The sequence below is a fragment of the Engraulis encrasicolus genome, chromosome 15 (genome assembly GCF_034702125.1).
Source record: "Engraulis encrasicolus isolate BLACKSEA-1 chromosome 15, IST_EnEncr_1.0, whole genome shotgun sequence".
Lineage (NCBI taxonomy): Eukaryota > Metazoa > Chordata > Actinopteri > Clupeiformes > Engraulidae > Engraulis > Engraulis encrasicolus.
The window spans coordinates 8,703,791-8,718,961 of record NC_085871.1 but is presented as its reverse complement, the minus strand read 5'-3'; the positions used below and the strand labels follow the sequence as shown (position 1 = coordinate 8,718,961).

General features: G+C 42.2%; 1 protein-coding gene across 2 annotated transcripts; it reads left to right on the top strand.

Annotated features, from left to right (window-relative positions):
- The first annotated feature begins 2,759 nt into the window (after positions 1–2,759).
- Positions 2,760–14,322, top strand: LOC134463741 (zinc finger and SCAN domain-containing protein 12-like). Of its 2 annotated transcripts, XM_063216981.1 has the most exons (9): positions 2,760–2,944; positions 3,148–3,225; positions 3,600–3,692; positions 4,754–4,837; positions 5,435–5,653; positions 5,923–5,984; positions 10,792–10,849; positions 11,664–11,856; positions 12,532–14,322. In XM_063216981.1, exons 2-9 carry the CDS (start codon positions 3,214–3,216, stop codon positions 13,320–13,322), a joined length of 1,512 nt encoding a protein of 503 aa, XP_063073051.1. In that variant the 5' UTR covers positions 2,760–2,944; positions 3,148–3,213; the 3' UTR covers positions 13,323–14,322. The 2 variants fall into 2 exon arrangements, with proteins under 2 accessions (XP_063073051.1, XP_063073052.1); XM_063216982.1 differs by having other exon boundaries at positions 2,760–3,225.
- Positions 14,323–15,171: the final 849 nt, after the last annotated feature.

Genomic DNA, 15,171 nt, shown 5'->3' with positions numbered 1-15,171 from the left:
TGTTGTTTTTTTGTTTTGTTTTTTTGTTTGTTTTCAACCGAGCAGAACGCATTTGCACTTTGCCATTTCAATGCATTCTGGTTAGAATTTCCTAACCAGAATGCATCATAATTGTGCAGTTGCGCATGCGTTTTGCTCGGTTGGCTCAGCACTGCTTCATCAGGAACGAGCTCACTGACTCTGTAGGTTACACTTCAGTCAGTCAGTAGGCTCGTTCGTGACGAAGCTGCTTTTGCTAAGCAGCGAGCATGTGCACTTTGCCAGTTTGAAGCATTGTGGTCAGAAAATTCTAATCAGAATGCTTCAAACTGGCAAAGTGTGCAGGCCCACTGCCTAGCAAAAGCAGCACTGCTTCATCACGAACGAGCCCAGTGTCAGAGGAAGCAGCTCTGGCCTCACCCATCACCTGCCTTTCAGCCCCATATCCAGCTCTCAGATGGAAAGGTTAGTGCTGCTCCTTTCAAATATTTAAATGCAATTTTCGTACATACATCTTTTTTATTACAATTATTTTGGGGTATATGTCAGGACTATTTCAGCTAGGTTCATGTCATCGGATTTTTTCAATTCACATAACAAAACAGCGATTTCACTGACGCATGTTAAAGACACATCCTTTTCTTCATTTATCTTATCAGTGGCTCTGATGGGGTTTTCAGTGGATATTGTTATTAAAGGTGCATTGGGTAGGATGAACCCATAGTAGGTAGGCCTATTGCAACTACACTGTTTATTGAAACCTTGCTATCTACTGCCAAATTTGGTATTGTCATGATAGGATAGTGAAGATGTGAGCGGAAAGTGGTGGCGAGACAGAGATGGGGCAGTAGGCCAATTAATTTAGTGTTTGACACGGGACCAATTGCAATAGCAATCATTCCGAGTAAATACATATTAAAAATCTACTGTTTTATATTTACCCGGCATAGGCCGATTGTTGCCATCAATAAGTGACAAGGCAATATATATGCTGAGTGGTGGCCCCAAATGGTGCCCCAAGGGAGCAGTGGGCAAGACACTATGCTCAGGGACAGGTATCTCAGTCAGAGAGCACTGGTTAATTACTCTCCCCACCAACCTGGTGGAAGTGCCAGGAATCAAACTGGCAACCTTTGGGCTACAAGTCTGACACCACGGTCCTCTATTGATGTACCTCTCAGGGTTAATTTAACCAGATTTAGATTACTAATGAGTCAGGTCTCCCAGGTTGCCATCTATCGGGGCATTATTGTAGAATGCTTTTGATCTGTGAGGCATCAGTAGATTATCATGTTAACATGTGGACCAAAATGCATTGTGACCAAAAAAAATCCAAAAAGAGCATGTTTGTCCAGTAGGGCAAAGGGGCAGGTGCTTTAGCACCAGCTCGTCCCGTCCCTATCTGTGCACGCCCATGATGAAGACTGTCCTAAAATGGGCTACAAAACTAAGGACTTTATGTAGGCTATCGGTAATTAGTTATCAGTAAAACATATCCCCACTTGATACACACATATTTGTCCATACGAACGGCTTAACCCCTTGATAAATAGGCTATGCACAAAAGACAGGTTTGCCTGCAGTCTGACACATTTAGGTGAGGTCAGAGCCAGTAGACTTTCCCTGGTGATGTGTATTCTTATATATATATATATATATATATATATATATATATATATATATATATATATATATATTTTTTTTTTTATTATTATTATTGTTGTTGTTGTTGTTGTTGTTGTTGTTGTAGTTGTTGTTGTTGTTGTAGTTGTATTATTTTTTTTTATTTATTTTTTTAATCCAACTTCCAAGTCATGTACTGGTACATACTAATGCATTATTCTTGAAATTGTGACTAAGTTTTAGTGTTTTAGTTCAGAGGATGAGCCACTGACTTCTATAGTTATACAGGGAAAGTAATCTCATCGCCCCCTGCTGGCAACGTTCCAACCCCCTGCAACAAATGAATGTTTTTTTTCTTTGAAAAATTACATCTCGGCCCTGACGACGAAGTAGAAGTAGTGGCAGTCATATTATGGGCATGTTGGCCCGTTTTATCGAACCAGGTGGTAAAATGTTCGGTTTTTCACTGGTCTGAGCTGATTTTAATATTCTTTAAAAAGCTAATACAGAACTACACTGACTGGCATGTGTGGCTTGTTTACTCCATGTAATTAGCATAGCCAAATTAGCATAGCCAAACATGAGCCAGAGAGGTGGTTACTCGTCACCACAGAAGCCATCATATCTACTAGAGAATTTAAAACCATACCAAAATGATCGCGTGTATATATGTGTAATAAGAAGACAATGTGGAACTCATAGGATTACAAGAATGTGAAGATATGCGAAGAACTTGCGTTCGTTCGCGTTCGTTTGTTTCTCTGTGTTGTCAACGAGGCGCGAAGCACAGCATGCTGGGAGCTGTAGTCCGTTTCCGACCAGATTGGCACAATTTCTATTTTTCTTAAAAGGGCAAAAAATGACTTGAGATTTTCACAGGTAGTAGTTCATGCTATTGTGTACGCTGAAAAATGTGTCTGGTGTTATAGTTCCAAGTCATATCTTTGTGGGATTTTTTTTAAAAACTTGTCTATGGGAGTTTCAATAGGATCACCCTGGTGTTTGGAACGTAACCGCTAGGATCGCTGTTTTCCACTTTCCCTCCCAATAGAAGTTAGTGGGATGAGCTAAGAAAAATGAAGCATTTTCTACACTTTTATTTTGAAAAAATATTCTAGTGGCGTCCGGGATACTTCCGAGTTCCAAAGTGTCGCTGGCTTCACATAGCTCGTTTGAAGCTAGGCTACATCAAAACTACCACAGAATTTGTTGTTGTTGTTGGAAAAAGGATGTGAAACTACGTTTGGTTTGCTAATTTAACATACCAATACTGACGGCTTGTGAAAACGAAGCCAGTTTTGATAGACCCTTTCTTCATTGCCGCTTTGTCCCAAGCTGAAAGGTGAGTAAAATCAGTGCCATGCCATGCGATGTGTAGGCTGATGCTTCTTCCGCCCGTTTTGTTTACTTCTCGAGTGAAGTAAAAATTGACCAAAGGTGGAGATCGGCCGGCTGCTTCTTTGTAAAATGCTGCAACAGTAATATGAATGTCATCAACTTTGCGATGTATTCTGCCATAACGCTTACGTTGATGTTTTTCTGAAGGCCATCCTTGTATGAGTGTCCTGCAGCCAGGTGTCTGCGAGTCCCCGCGCCAGTCTTGCTAACACAATGGAGCGCGAGGTGAGAGAATGGAAATTATCAAGTGAAAGCCACGCAAATAAAGTTTACTGGTTACGGCGTTTACAGCACCAAATGCATTTGTCTACTCGTGGGCTTTGTTTGTATTATATTGCTTTGTATTTAGGGCCGCTGACAGCTTTGGCCAGGCCCGGGTCAAAATCAAGTAAATGAGCCAATGTAACTAATATAATGAAGACACAATTGTGCCCCCCCCTTTCTTCCCTGGGCCCGGGACAACATACCCCTTTGCCCCCCCCCGTCAGCTTCCCTGATTGTATTGTATTATAGTAGTTGAGAGAACCTCAACATTGATCATTGCTGCAACCCACGTTGCTGTTTCATTTGAACTACCGGTATTGTCTATTTGCTTGTAGATAAATTCTATTTTCCAGCATGTTGATGCAAGCCACAGACAAGCCTGCAGTGACGTTGAAAATGCCAGTGAACTCATCACAGAAGCATTGCAGGTATAGGAAACCCAATTGTATCCTTAGAAAACAAGAACTAGTAGGATATAGCACCAAAAAGTTCATCTCTACTCAGGGGAGACAAAGGCTATGTCTCAAATCACGCACTTGTGTCAGTGCACTGACAGTCAGTGCACACAGTGCACTGGGGTCTTTAGTGCATAGTGTCATGTAAAAATTTGAGCACTGTGCCCTCGCTGGAAGGTGACGGCTGAGCATGGCATTAGTTTGCCAAAATATCAGTTGGCTACTGTTTACAATGCACAGCGTCTGGTGCTTGTATTTCCATTTCCTTCATCCCAAAGGACAACAATCACACATGAAATACTTTCGTTGGCTTAGTTTGGTTTGGTTAGTGCGTGCAGTAGGGCGGTAACCGCGGTATAATATTGTGTGCGGTATTTTTTCATCAATGATAGAGATTTTGTCTCATACCGTCTACCGCAATAGCGCATTGCGTCCTGTAGATGTAGAGTTATAGTTATAAAAGTTTTAAAATATGTTTTCCAATTATTTGAATGACAAGAATTCCCACATAGATAAAACAATGTCTGACCAGTCATTTCCAAAAAATAAAATGCAAAAAATTGTGTTTTGGTCATTTTGCCACAAAACGCTTAATTTTAACATTTTATACACAAATGTACAATACCGTGATATATACCGTGATATATACCGTGACAAAAAATTATACAGAGGTAAACATTTTTGGCCATATCGCCCACCCCTAGCGTGCAGTGTCCATCATTCAAGCACTGCATTTTTCCGCCATTGTTGGGGGATCATCCTGGCACTTACAGTGCACTGGCTCAACTGAAATTTTCAGCGTGAGCGCCCTAGGCACTGAAACACAGTGCCCGAAGTGCACAAGTGTGTGATTTGAGACACAGCCAATATCTTTGGGTGGAGTACATACTGTAGGATGGAGTCGCCAGACTAGTATTTAGGGGCCTCCTGGAAAAATAATGTTGGTGCCTTTGTAGCAGTGGAGTACCTCACTGATATGCGGCAACTCGTATATATTACTCTTCCATTTGAACATATTATCTATTTGTTTGTAGATGATTGCTGTTTACCATATTGATACAAGTCATAAACAAGCCTGGAGTGAGAAGGCCAGTCAAATCATCACTGAAACATTGCAGGTAGGAAACCCAATTGTGTCCTTAGAAAACAAGAGCTATTTAGGTACTGTTTCCACGTAGCAGGATATTTTTATATGTGAGTATTTGTTTCTCCTGGTTACATTGGTTTTGGCCTTCCGTTTCTTCATAGCAGATATTTAAAATCCGGATATAAAAAAAGCAGGCTATTAAAAATATTCTATTTAGGGAGTATTTATTTTTATCCACATGTTGCATTTGCACCCAAACAGGAGAAAAAAAATACCCTGCAAAAAAAATATCCTGCTACGCAGAAGAAGCACCTAAGGTGTAAACGCTACATGTGGATAAAAATAAATACTCCATTGTAGCAAATGTGGTTCAGCCCCCTAAATAGGATATTTTTAAAGCCTGTTTTTTATATCTGGATTTTAAATATCTGCTACATGGAAACGGAAGGCCAAAACCAATGTAACCAGGAGAAAAACAAATATCCACATGTAAAAATATCCTGTTACGTGCAAACAGCTCCTTAGCAGGATGAGTGATGATAATTTGAAGACAAAATTATTCTTTTCACCTGTGCAATTACCTTACAGTATGTGATAAGTTACCAGTGAGAACTTTTTTTTGACCCAGCGCACAATACTTCAGCGTGAGATCCAGAGGAACACGTCTCTGCGTGTGTTAATCCACCGTCTGGAAGAGAGGGTAACTGAAAATGGAAGGAGCCAGGTAGCATCAAGCCAGCAGCTGAGGCTCCAGGCGGATGATATACAGAAACAACTGAGGCTCCAGGTGGATGATCTACAGAAACAACTGAGGGACAAAGACAAGTCATTAACACAAGCCAAACAGGTGTGTGTGTGTATGTGTGTGCGCGAGCGTGTGTGCGCGAGCAAGCAAAACTGAGAGATTTGACAACTTAGCCGCTTGAGCCAAAAAAATGATCCCGTTTTCTCCAACTCTTTCCCCATTTGTAAGATAAACATTATAAAACATGTGCTGTTGTGTTAAAATCCACAGAAATAAGAATTCCCCTTATTCATGCACATTGGTCACAATAACAGCGTAGAAGAAATTACATTGTCATACGTGTACAATGTGTGTATGTTTGTTAAATGCAGAGGATTGGTTTCTTGGAGAAGCAGCTGTTGAACCTGCAGCAGCGCCACCAGAATAGTTCCAGGTACACACACACACACACACACACACACACACACACACACACACACACACACACAAGCGGAACCCATTCAACTGTTATGTTTCATTTATTTTCCCTTCTCCGTTACATTTAAACTTGCACTATGTCACATTTCTGATTGGTTCTTTGGCTGCATTGTGGTTTTGGGAGCAGGGTGAATCTGAAGGTTCAAGTGAAAAGAGAAGTCCGCAACACTGCTTGTCTATTGTGTATTTAATGGAGCAACGTTTCGACCTTCAGGTCTTCATCAGGCCTGATGATACACAATAGACAAGCAGTGTCGCGGACTTCTTTTTTCACTTGGATTTACTCTCATTGTCCTGCACCTGGCCCATCGGGTGGGATGTGCACACATCTACTCCTCTGAACTTGAATCTGAAGGTTCCCATCCCATACATTTTGTGTGAGCTCCTGAAGCTGAGTGGAAAGTTGTATGCTACAACAGAGGGCTCCTCTCTTGACAACAATGCCCAAGTAATGTGAAAATGTCCATCAACACACTATACAAAGACCACAGTTGAACTGTTCTGCCAATATCTCCCCAACATCCGCCAAGCCCCCACACTGGCTACTTTCAAGAAGCACCTTAAATCCCCTCTATTCACAGAGGCATATGGACTTTAACCACACTGGCCAAAAACAATGCTACTGCAATTTCCAGTCACAAATCTCATAAGGGTTATTTCACGTGAATTCAGACACTTTGGGACCGGACCGACACAGATTTCAATCATACTTGCTGTGCCTGTTTGGTAGCAAGGTAGCCCCCCAGAACTGCATTTGTGTGAATCTGACACCAATATTAAGTCAAGTCAAGTTTTTTTTTTCAAGTCAAGTTGGTTTTATTGTCAATTTCTTTACATGCACTGGTCATACAAAGAATTTGAAATTATGTTTCTTGCTTTCCCATGCAGACATAGACTAATCTAGGTAAGGACATAGACAGTATAGACATAGACAGTACTCATACATGGACATAAGACAGTATGGACATAGACAGTGCTCATACAGACATTTAAAGTGCAAGACTGGACAACAGAAGACTTGTAGAGAACATACATTAAGGGAGAAACAGACTAGCAAAGCTTTACTTATGAGGGTCACAACGAGATGTCTGAGGTGTTGTTAGAAAGCTCTTTTCTAGTTCTACAAATTACACACACAGCATGGAATACAACAACCTTCAGAATATGAATTGTGATGCATTGAAAAATAAAATATTGAATATAAAAAAAACAATATTTTAAATGGCCGGTTTCTTGTCGAAACATAGTCTGTGAGGTCATAAATAACACCTTAAAATGGGGTGTTTGGGGGGTGTTTGGTTCTTTATTGATTTCAGAGATAATGGGACATAAAGGTTGAAATGAGTTGTAATGAAGTAGTAATACAGTAGTGTCAGGGATAGGGCTGGACTGGCCATCTGGCATAACAGGCCTTTTCCCGTTGGGCCCTGCGACCTCATCGGTCCCTATTCCAGGTACTCAAAAACTACACGGCTTCTGCCCATTGTCAATGGACACAGTGGAAGCTAGACCATTTTCAGCATTCAGAGAAGGCAGGGTTGAAAGAATAAGCTCAATAAAGGAATTTTCTAAATGTTCAAGCATCAAATGGTATGTTGTAGCTCTGGCAACTAGTGGCTAGCATGTGTTGAGGAATGCATGCCGAGCACTGGAGAGGTGAAACTGAACTTCCTGCATCCTCATGGACCATCTCCATCCTTTATATATTCCGATAGACATGCTGTCGTGTGATATTACTATGGTATTACCATATTATTACTTGGTGATTTGTATGATGTCATATTTCGAGTCCCATTATCTCTGAAATTAATAAAGAACTCTGAAATTAATAAAGGACAAGGAACTGGCCATTTTTTTGGCCAAGTTTTTTTGATATTCATTTTTTTACTTTTCAATGTATCATAATCATATTCTGAAGGTTGTTGTATTCCATGCTGTGTGTAATTTGTAGAGCCAGAAAAGAGCTTTCAAACAACACCTCAGACATCTTTTTGTGACTTACACTGACTGATATAATCAAGGCTGAATGCATAGTGTCCTACCCTCATATGTAAACCTTTCCTAGTCTGTTTCTCCCTTAATATTGGTGTCAGATTCACACAAATGCAGTTCTGGGGTGCTACCTTGCTACTAAACAGGCACAGCAAGTACTATTGAAATCTCTGTCGGTCGGGTCCCAAAGTGTATGATTTCACGTGAAATGACCCATATGTCAAAAATATCCCTGGTAAGAACTACTGTGCGGCTGGTGTTATATATAAGAGATTTTATTGTCCATTTTTTTTCAAGTATTTAGTTTTTCCAGAAGGGCAGAAGATTTTCATCTGTACTCGCTAGCATTCTGCTAATGTTTATGGATTTGGCCTCATAAATTGATCTTTCTGACCCAGACCACTTCATTAGGAACACCTCTCTAGGGCTGGGTTGGACCCCCTTTTGCCTTCAGAAGAAAGAAATTCCAACAAAGAAAATATCCTTATGTCATTATATCCTCAGCCTGAAACGTTGATGTAAGGCAGGGTTGTTTTCATGTTGTTGATGCCAAATTCTGACCATTCCACCTGAGTGTTGCAGTAGATATCAAGACTCATCAGACCAGGCAACACTTTTCCGATCTTCTAGTGTCGTTTATGGTGAGCCTGTCCAAATTGTTGCCTCATTTTCCTGTTCTTAGCTGACAGGAGTAGCACCAAATGTGTTTTTCTGCTGCTATAGCCCATTTGCCTCAAGATTTGATGTGCTGTGTAGTCAGTAGAGATGCACCGGATCCAAGATCCGGTTCCGGCAGGGTAATGGGGTTTTTCACAGGATCCGGATTCGGTTCCAGGATCCAGGATCCGGTAGCCGAGGCTTTTCAGTCAGTCTTTCACAACCCCAATCGCTGCATGGAGTGAAAGCCCTTTTGGAAGCGGCCGTTACAGGCAGTGTGGCAGTAAGCCAATGAGTCTTAAAAAATGGTTTGAGCCAACGTAATAAAAAGGGCCCACGTGTGTGAGTAGGCTATGTGTTTCAACCCTTTCATAGGATCCGGTTTCGGATCCGGCAGGATCTTAAGCAGTGGATCCGGTATCCGGTAGGATCCTAAAAATCAGGATCCGGTGCATCTCTAAGTAATCAGGGATTCTCTTATGCATACCTCGGTTGTAATGAGTGGTTATTTGACTTAATATTGCCTTTGTATCAAAGCAGTCTTGCAATTTTCCTCTGACCTCTGCCATCAACAATGCATTTTTGCCCACAGAATCGCTGCTCACAGCATTTTTTTCTTTTTTGTATCGTTCTTTGTAAACCCTAGACATGGTTGTGTGTTAATATCCCAGTAGATCAGTATTTTCTGAAATCACTCAAATCGGCTTGACAGCCATGCCATGTTCAAAGTCATTTAAATAACCTTTCTTCCCCATTATGATGCTTGGTTTGAACTGCATCAGATCATCTTGACTATATCTACATGCACAAATGCATTGAGTTGCCACCATGTAATTGGCTGATAAGAAATATGCCTCAATGAGCAGTTGTAACAGGTGTTCCTAATATAGTGGCCAGTGAGTGTATAATGATATAGTGGCGCAAAAAAACCTAAAACATACTCAGATGAGTTCTTATTAGTTCTAGCTTCGAACTGAATATTAATATTTCAGGGCAAAAAAATTATACAACGAGAAAAAAATATATAATTGTAGGAAACTTCATTGACACCCATTCATGTTTCACTTGTCTGGGGGTTAGGGTTAGCCAGTTGTAGCTAGTAGCTAGTTCTGTTAGTGAATCCCACAGACATCATATAGGAAGACTAGATACGTCATCGCGTATTTCAAGCACGTCCGCACAGGTCGGCCATATTAGCGCAGCCTAAACTCTCCTCAGACCCTCCGTTACACCTGAAGTAAACTGAAGAGTTGAAACATTGGGATACTTGAAAATGTGTACTGTTGCTTCGCTGAAATATTGACACGTGTTTATAAATGGTAGGGCTCCTTAAAACTTACGTGTAGACTGGGGTAAAACGCCCAGGAGAGTGATAGGCCTATGCTTCCCACTTAACCTATTTGTCCAAAAAATTAGATAGACCTACAGCAAATACACATTTTAACCATTGCTGTGCATTACGTTGACGGCATGGATATATTCATTGCATCAAATTATAGACGACAGAGATGACGTACTGGAAGAGAGATTTAGCCTACAGCGCAACAAGTTAATTCTATCTGGATGGCTTTAGCGTCACGACTCATTTTGGACACAAGGTGGAGCTGTCGAAACCAAAGTAGAATGTTGACCACAAGTGAACGTTTATTTGTTATTTTACTGAAAATATAAAAGATTACTTTGTGCATTTGTTTATGGCATCTATTTAATTGCCTGAATAAGCCTACTGAATTATATTATACATGATTTTAGACCTATGAACATTATAATATAATGTAATATAATATAATAATAATGTGAATATGCATCACTATGCAGTATCAACATATACTTTCGTTTGGATTTTTTTATACTGTATAAAAAACCAACCCTTTCGAAAATCGATATAAATTTGAGGGAATTATGGCCATCTGAAGAGTATACAACACCCAAATCTCACTGCAACTGGTTGAGCCAGAAGGCTGCTTTAACATGGCCGCCATGCGACGTTCGACTTGAATGACGGGAACGCGGACGACGCATCTAGTCTTCCTATATGATGTCTGTGGTGAATCCCCTCTCCATCTACTGACCTTTTCTTGAACTTTGACCTCTGGTATCCGTGTCTCCTACAGGACGATTCAGGAAGTGACTGAGTGGCTGCAGGATGGGCAAAGCAAGCCCAATGTTGTGGTAAGCCAATTCAAATGATCGCGCTCTCTCTCTCTCTGTCTCTCTGTCTCTCTCTCTCTGTCTCTCTGTCTCTCTCTCTCTCTCTCTCTCTCTCTCTCTCTCTCTCTCTCTCTCTCTCTCTCTCTCTCTCTCTCTCACTCTCATGCAATGGAATGGAAGCATGCGATATTGAAGCCATCTTGCTCTGTGGTAAACTTCTGATGCCCTTTTTCCAACATCACATAGACTGAGACCACAGTTGTGGTTTAAACAGGTAGGTTACCGACTGTTATGCCGGTTACCCGGGTTCAATTCCAGTCCAAGTTTGTCTTCCTATACTAGTTTCTCTCTCTCTCTCTCTCTCTCTCTCTCTCTCTCTCTCTCTCTCTCTCTCTCTCTCTCTCTCTCTCTCTCTCTCTCTCTCTCTCTCTCTCTCTCCCTTTACTTTCCTGTCTGTCCTATCCAAATTAAGGCAAGACAATCCAAATAATAAAAATAATCATACTGGCAGGCAAATTCATTTGTTTTCATCACAGACCAGATACATTTTCCTCCCTTGGTTAAGTGTCCATTTTGTATGTATATACTGTATATTTATAACTGAATGATTTGCCATGCACATTGGCACAAGTTGATTCTGTTCTGCAATGTTGGTCGTTTGAAAACTGATTTCCTTTTGGTCTGTTGAGCTTGTTTGATGATGCAAATTGCGTAGGCGGAAGTCACTTTGAAAATAGCTGGTGAAGTACATGAAAGACGCATTTTGTTTTCTTGGCAGCTGCTTTTGGCAGATACAGATGTTTTTTTTATTTTGTTGTTTGGAAATGTATTTTAGGAAGATGGTGGAACATCAGAAATGGCTCCAAACGCCAGCTCTGAGATCAGCCAGCCCCCTCCAGAGTTACCAGCGTCCACAGCCAAGTCACTGAGATTATTAAAGCAAGTGGTCGACTGCCTTGCAGTACCAGATCAGCAAAGAACGGTAGACGGCGAGACTGAAAATGGTGGAAAAGAGAAACCCATGACTGGTAAGAAAACATGTGCACACACACACACACACACACACACACACACACACACACACACACACACACACACACACACACACACACACACACACACACACACACACACAAGGTTCTGAATGACTAGTAGGCTGTGTGTACTGCTGTCATTCTTGTGAATACACGACCACTAGATTCTATAATGTCTAGAAGGATTGCTGTCTTTTTCCATAACAATGTCTTGAACTTGAAAACCATACAACATGTCATGGGTAGCACAAATTCGTAGTCAATGTTAATAGAATAAATGAACGGGATTGAGACTGGTATACAGTAAGTCCTTTAAGAATTGAGTCTGAGTCTTTTCAGAGTCGGGTCAGTGGAGACATACTAGACAATAAAAACAAGTCAATTATCCATGATTCAATATTGTTCCAGTTAGCCTTTAATAAATAAAGGTGTGCTGTCACAACAGTGTGATAGTGTTATAGAACACATTCTTTTTATAGAATGTTCAAAAACCCACCTTTTTAAAGTTAATTATCAACACTTGCTGCCTTTGAAGTAGCACACTGAGTTTGGGTGTTTTGATACAGGCATGCTTGACCTGGAGGTGTTTTTGGAGGTGTAACCTTTCCCGTATGTGTGTGTGTTTTGTATGCGTGCGTGCGTTTGTGTGTGTGTGTATTTTGCGTTCAGGGACAGGGGGAGCATCGCATCTGTCTTCATCTGCTGTGCCCTCCACCAGCAGTCAGAAACCCACTCGGGGCACAGCAGTGACGCCTTTCCGTTGCGAACAATGTGGGAAATACTTCAAACGAGTCAAATTCCTCAAGCGACACATGGTCATTCACACCGGAGAAAAGCCGTATTCATGCAACCGGTGCGGCAGACGTTTTCCTACGGAAGAGCATCTCGAAAGCCACAAGCAGCTCATGCACACGGAAGAAAGGTCATACCGCTGCACACACTGCGGGAAATTGTTCGCCAAGCCGCGGAACCTCGAACTGCACCTGCACACTCACACCGGGGAGAAGCCCTACAAATGCACCCAGTGCGACAAAAGCTTTTCGCAGCCAGGTAACCTCAAAATGCACCAGTTCACCCACATGGAGGAGAAGAAGCCGCTGCGGTGCGACGAGTGCGGGAAACGCTTTGTGCACCCGGGGGGTCTCACGCGGCACCAGCTGATTCACAAGAAGGAGAAGCCTCATCGGTGTGACCAGTGTGACATGCGCTTTACCCTGCCGACGCACCTCAAACGCCACATGCTCGTTCACTCGGAGGAGAAGGGTCACCGCTGCAAAGAGTGTGGCAAGGCGTTTCTGCGGCTGGACTGCCTCCGTCGCCACCTGCAGACGCAGAGTCACACGACGGAGATGCCTCACCGTTGTACGGAGTGCGGCAAAAGCTTCGCACAGTTGAGGAGTTTGAGGAGTCACCAGAAGAAGTATCACGCAGAATTGGACACTGAGGGCGACAGCAAGTGAAGCCTAGCCTGGTCCTGACCATCCCATAATACTATCATTTCATTTCGTATTCATGGTCTGGCATTTGTTTGCTCTGACGCGATTGTAGGAAGCAGGAAGTTTGCACTCAGTTATGGTTTGAAATTATTGGACACCTCTCACCCAATCGTTGGCAGTTACTCAACAACAACATAGCGCAGACCAATGGCTCTGGCGCAGATGTGTACGTCATTGTCACGAGCGTCCTCCCCCTTTCGCCCCCACGTGGGGGGCGTATTCGCTTATTGGTTGTTTTCTGGGGGGGCGTTGCGATCAACATTCTACTGCTCCAAGCACTCCACAGAGAAGCACGGCCAGACTACAGTAGTGGAGCCAATCCTTTGGCGGAAGTACGTAGGATGGCTCGCGAGGCTAAGTGAAGCCATTTTCCAAGGGCACTTATCCCACACTGTTCCAGGGGCTGTAACCAATCATCATGAGGGTGGCACCTACTAGTGATGGGCAGGGTGAGGCTTTGTGAAACTTTGAAACAGTTGAACCAGAGCCATACAGAGAACAGAGTTACGCGATTGGAGGACCAGGAATTAAATTGCAGCCCCGCCTTTCAACGAGATAAGGTTGTGCCTAAAGCAGCTGTCTTCCCATAGACTCAACATAGAACCACCACATTAAAAGCCAAAAATAAGGACTAACGAACTATACTGCGGGGTAATCACCACAAATATGTAAACTATCAACTGTCTCGGTGGTGATAATCACAACACTTTTAGCACCTGTGATGTTTATCTGAAGTTATTACTACGAACAGCAAGTCTTGTCATATTCCCTGCATTGCATCGCATTGCATTTGCTGTGTGCTACGCCCACTACTAGGAACTAACATTCGCAACGCTGAGCAGTACTGAGAAGCTAAAACAGCTAATTTTGCTAAAGAGGAAGTCGGCCCTAGCACACAGCGGAGATCGCCTGACTCTGTTCTCTGTATGGCTCTGAGTTGAACCAATCGCTTCATGAAGCTCCGAAATCTGAAACCAGAACCGTTTATAGAGAGAGTCTGGCCAACTCGAATCATGGACGCCATTTTCGTTCCCCACGGCGAGGATTCTACAGTGTAACCCTATGGGCAGCATACCGTCAAAATCGCTGGATCTAAAATACAAATAAGGCTTCATAGACCATCAAACTTGGGTTGTAGTATTATCAAGATCCCAACATATGAAAACAAACGTTAACAAGTTTGTTCGTATAGAAGGGGTTTGCTTAAAAGAGGATTTTGTCAGCATAGTTTTGATGTGCTCAGCAGTGCATTCAAGCGTTACTTCCGAGTTGTTGTTGCCTAGGCACAGCCAACATCAGTCATATTTAAGTAATGTACAGAAATAATATTCACAGCGATGGTCAAGTTCATGTACAGGGACCCTGGTGATACTTGCGCCAAAGTTTCACGTTGTGTCGAGATTTAGTAGTTTAAAAATAACGATGTGCTCAGCAGTGCATAATCGCGATTGCAGACAGTAGGCCTAGAACTGTGGATCAGTCATATTCATAGTATGAAACTGGACGTGAGTTTAAATCGCAGGGGGAAAGGACCTTATTAGCGCGACAGAAATAATAACTTGGTGGGCAAAGTTATGTTTTCACAGTAGGCCTATCCACAGAAGCAAAGAGTGGAACTCACACACCAGCAGCCGATGCAATAATTGATTTATTGTTTTACGTACAAGTGATAAAGGTGCTACCCAAAAGTGCAAAACGTTTTCGGTCACCAGACCTTCCTCAGTGCGGTCTGGTGACCGAAAACATTTCGCACTTTTGGGTAGCACCTTGATCACTTGTACATATGTAAAGCAATAAATCAACTACTGCATCG

Coding starts and splice junctions, on each gene's coding strand:
- LOC134463741 (XM_063216981.1), top strand. Junction 4,838..5,434: donor TCATCACTGAAACATTGCAG/GTAGGAAACCCA, acceptor TTTTTGACCCAG/CGCACAATACTTCAGCGTGA. Junction 10,850..11,663: donor AAAGCAAGCCCAATGTTGTG/GTAAGCCAATTC, acceptor AATGTATTTTAG/GAAGATGGTGGAACATCAGA.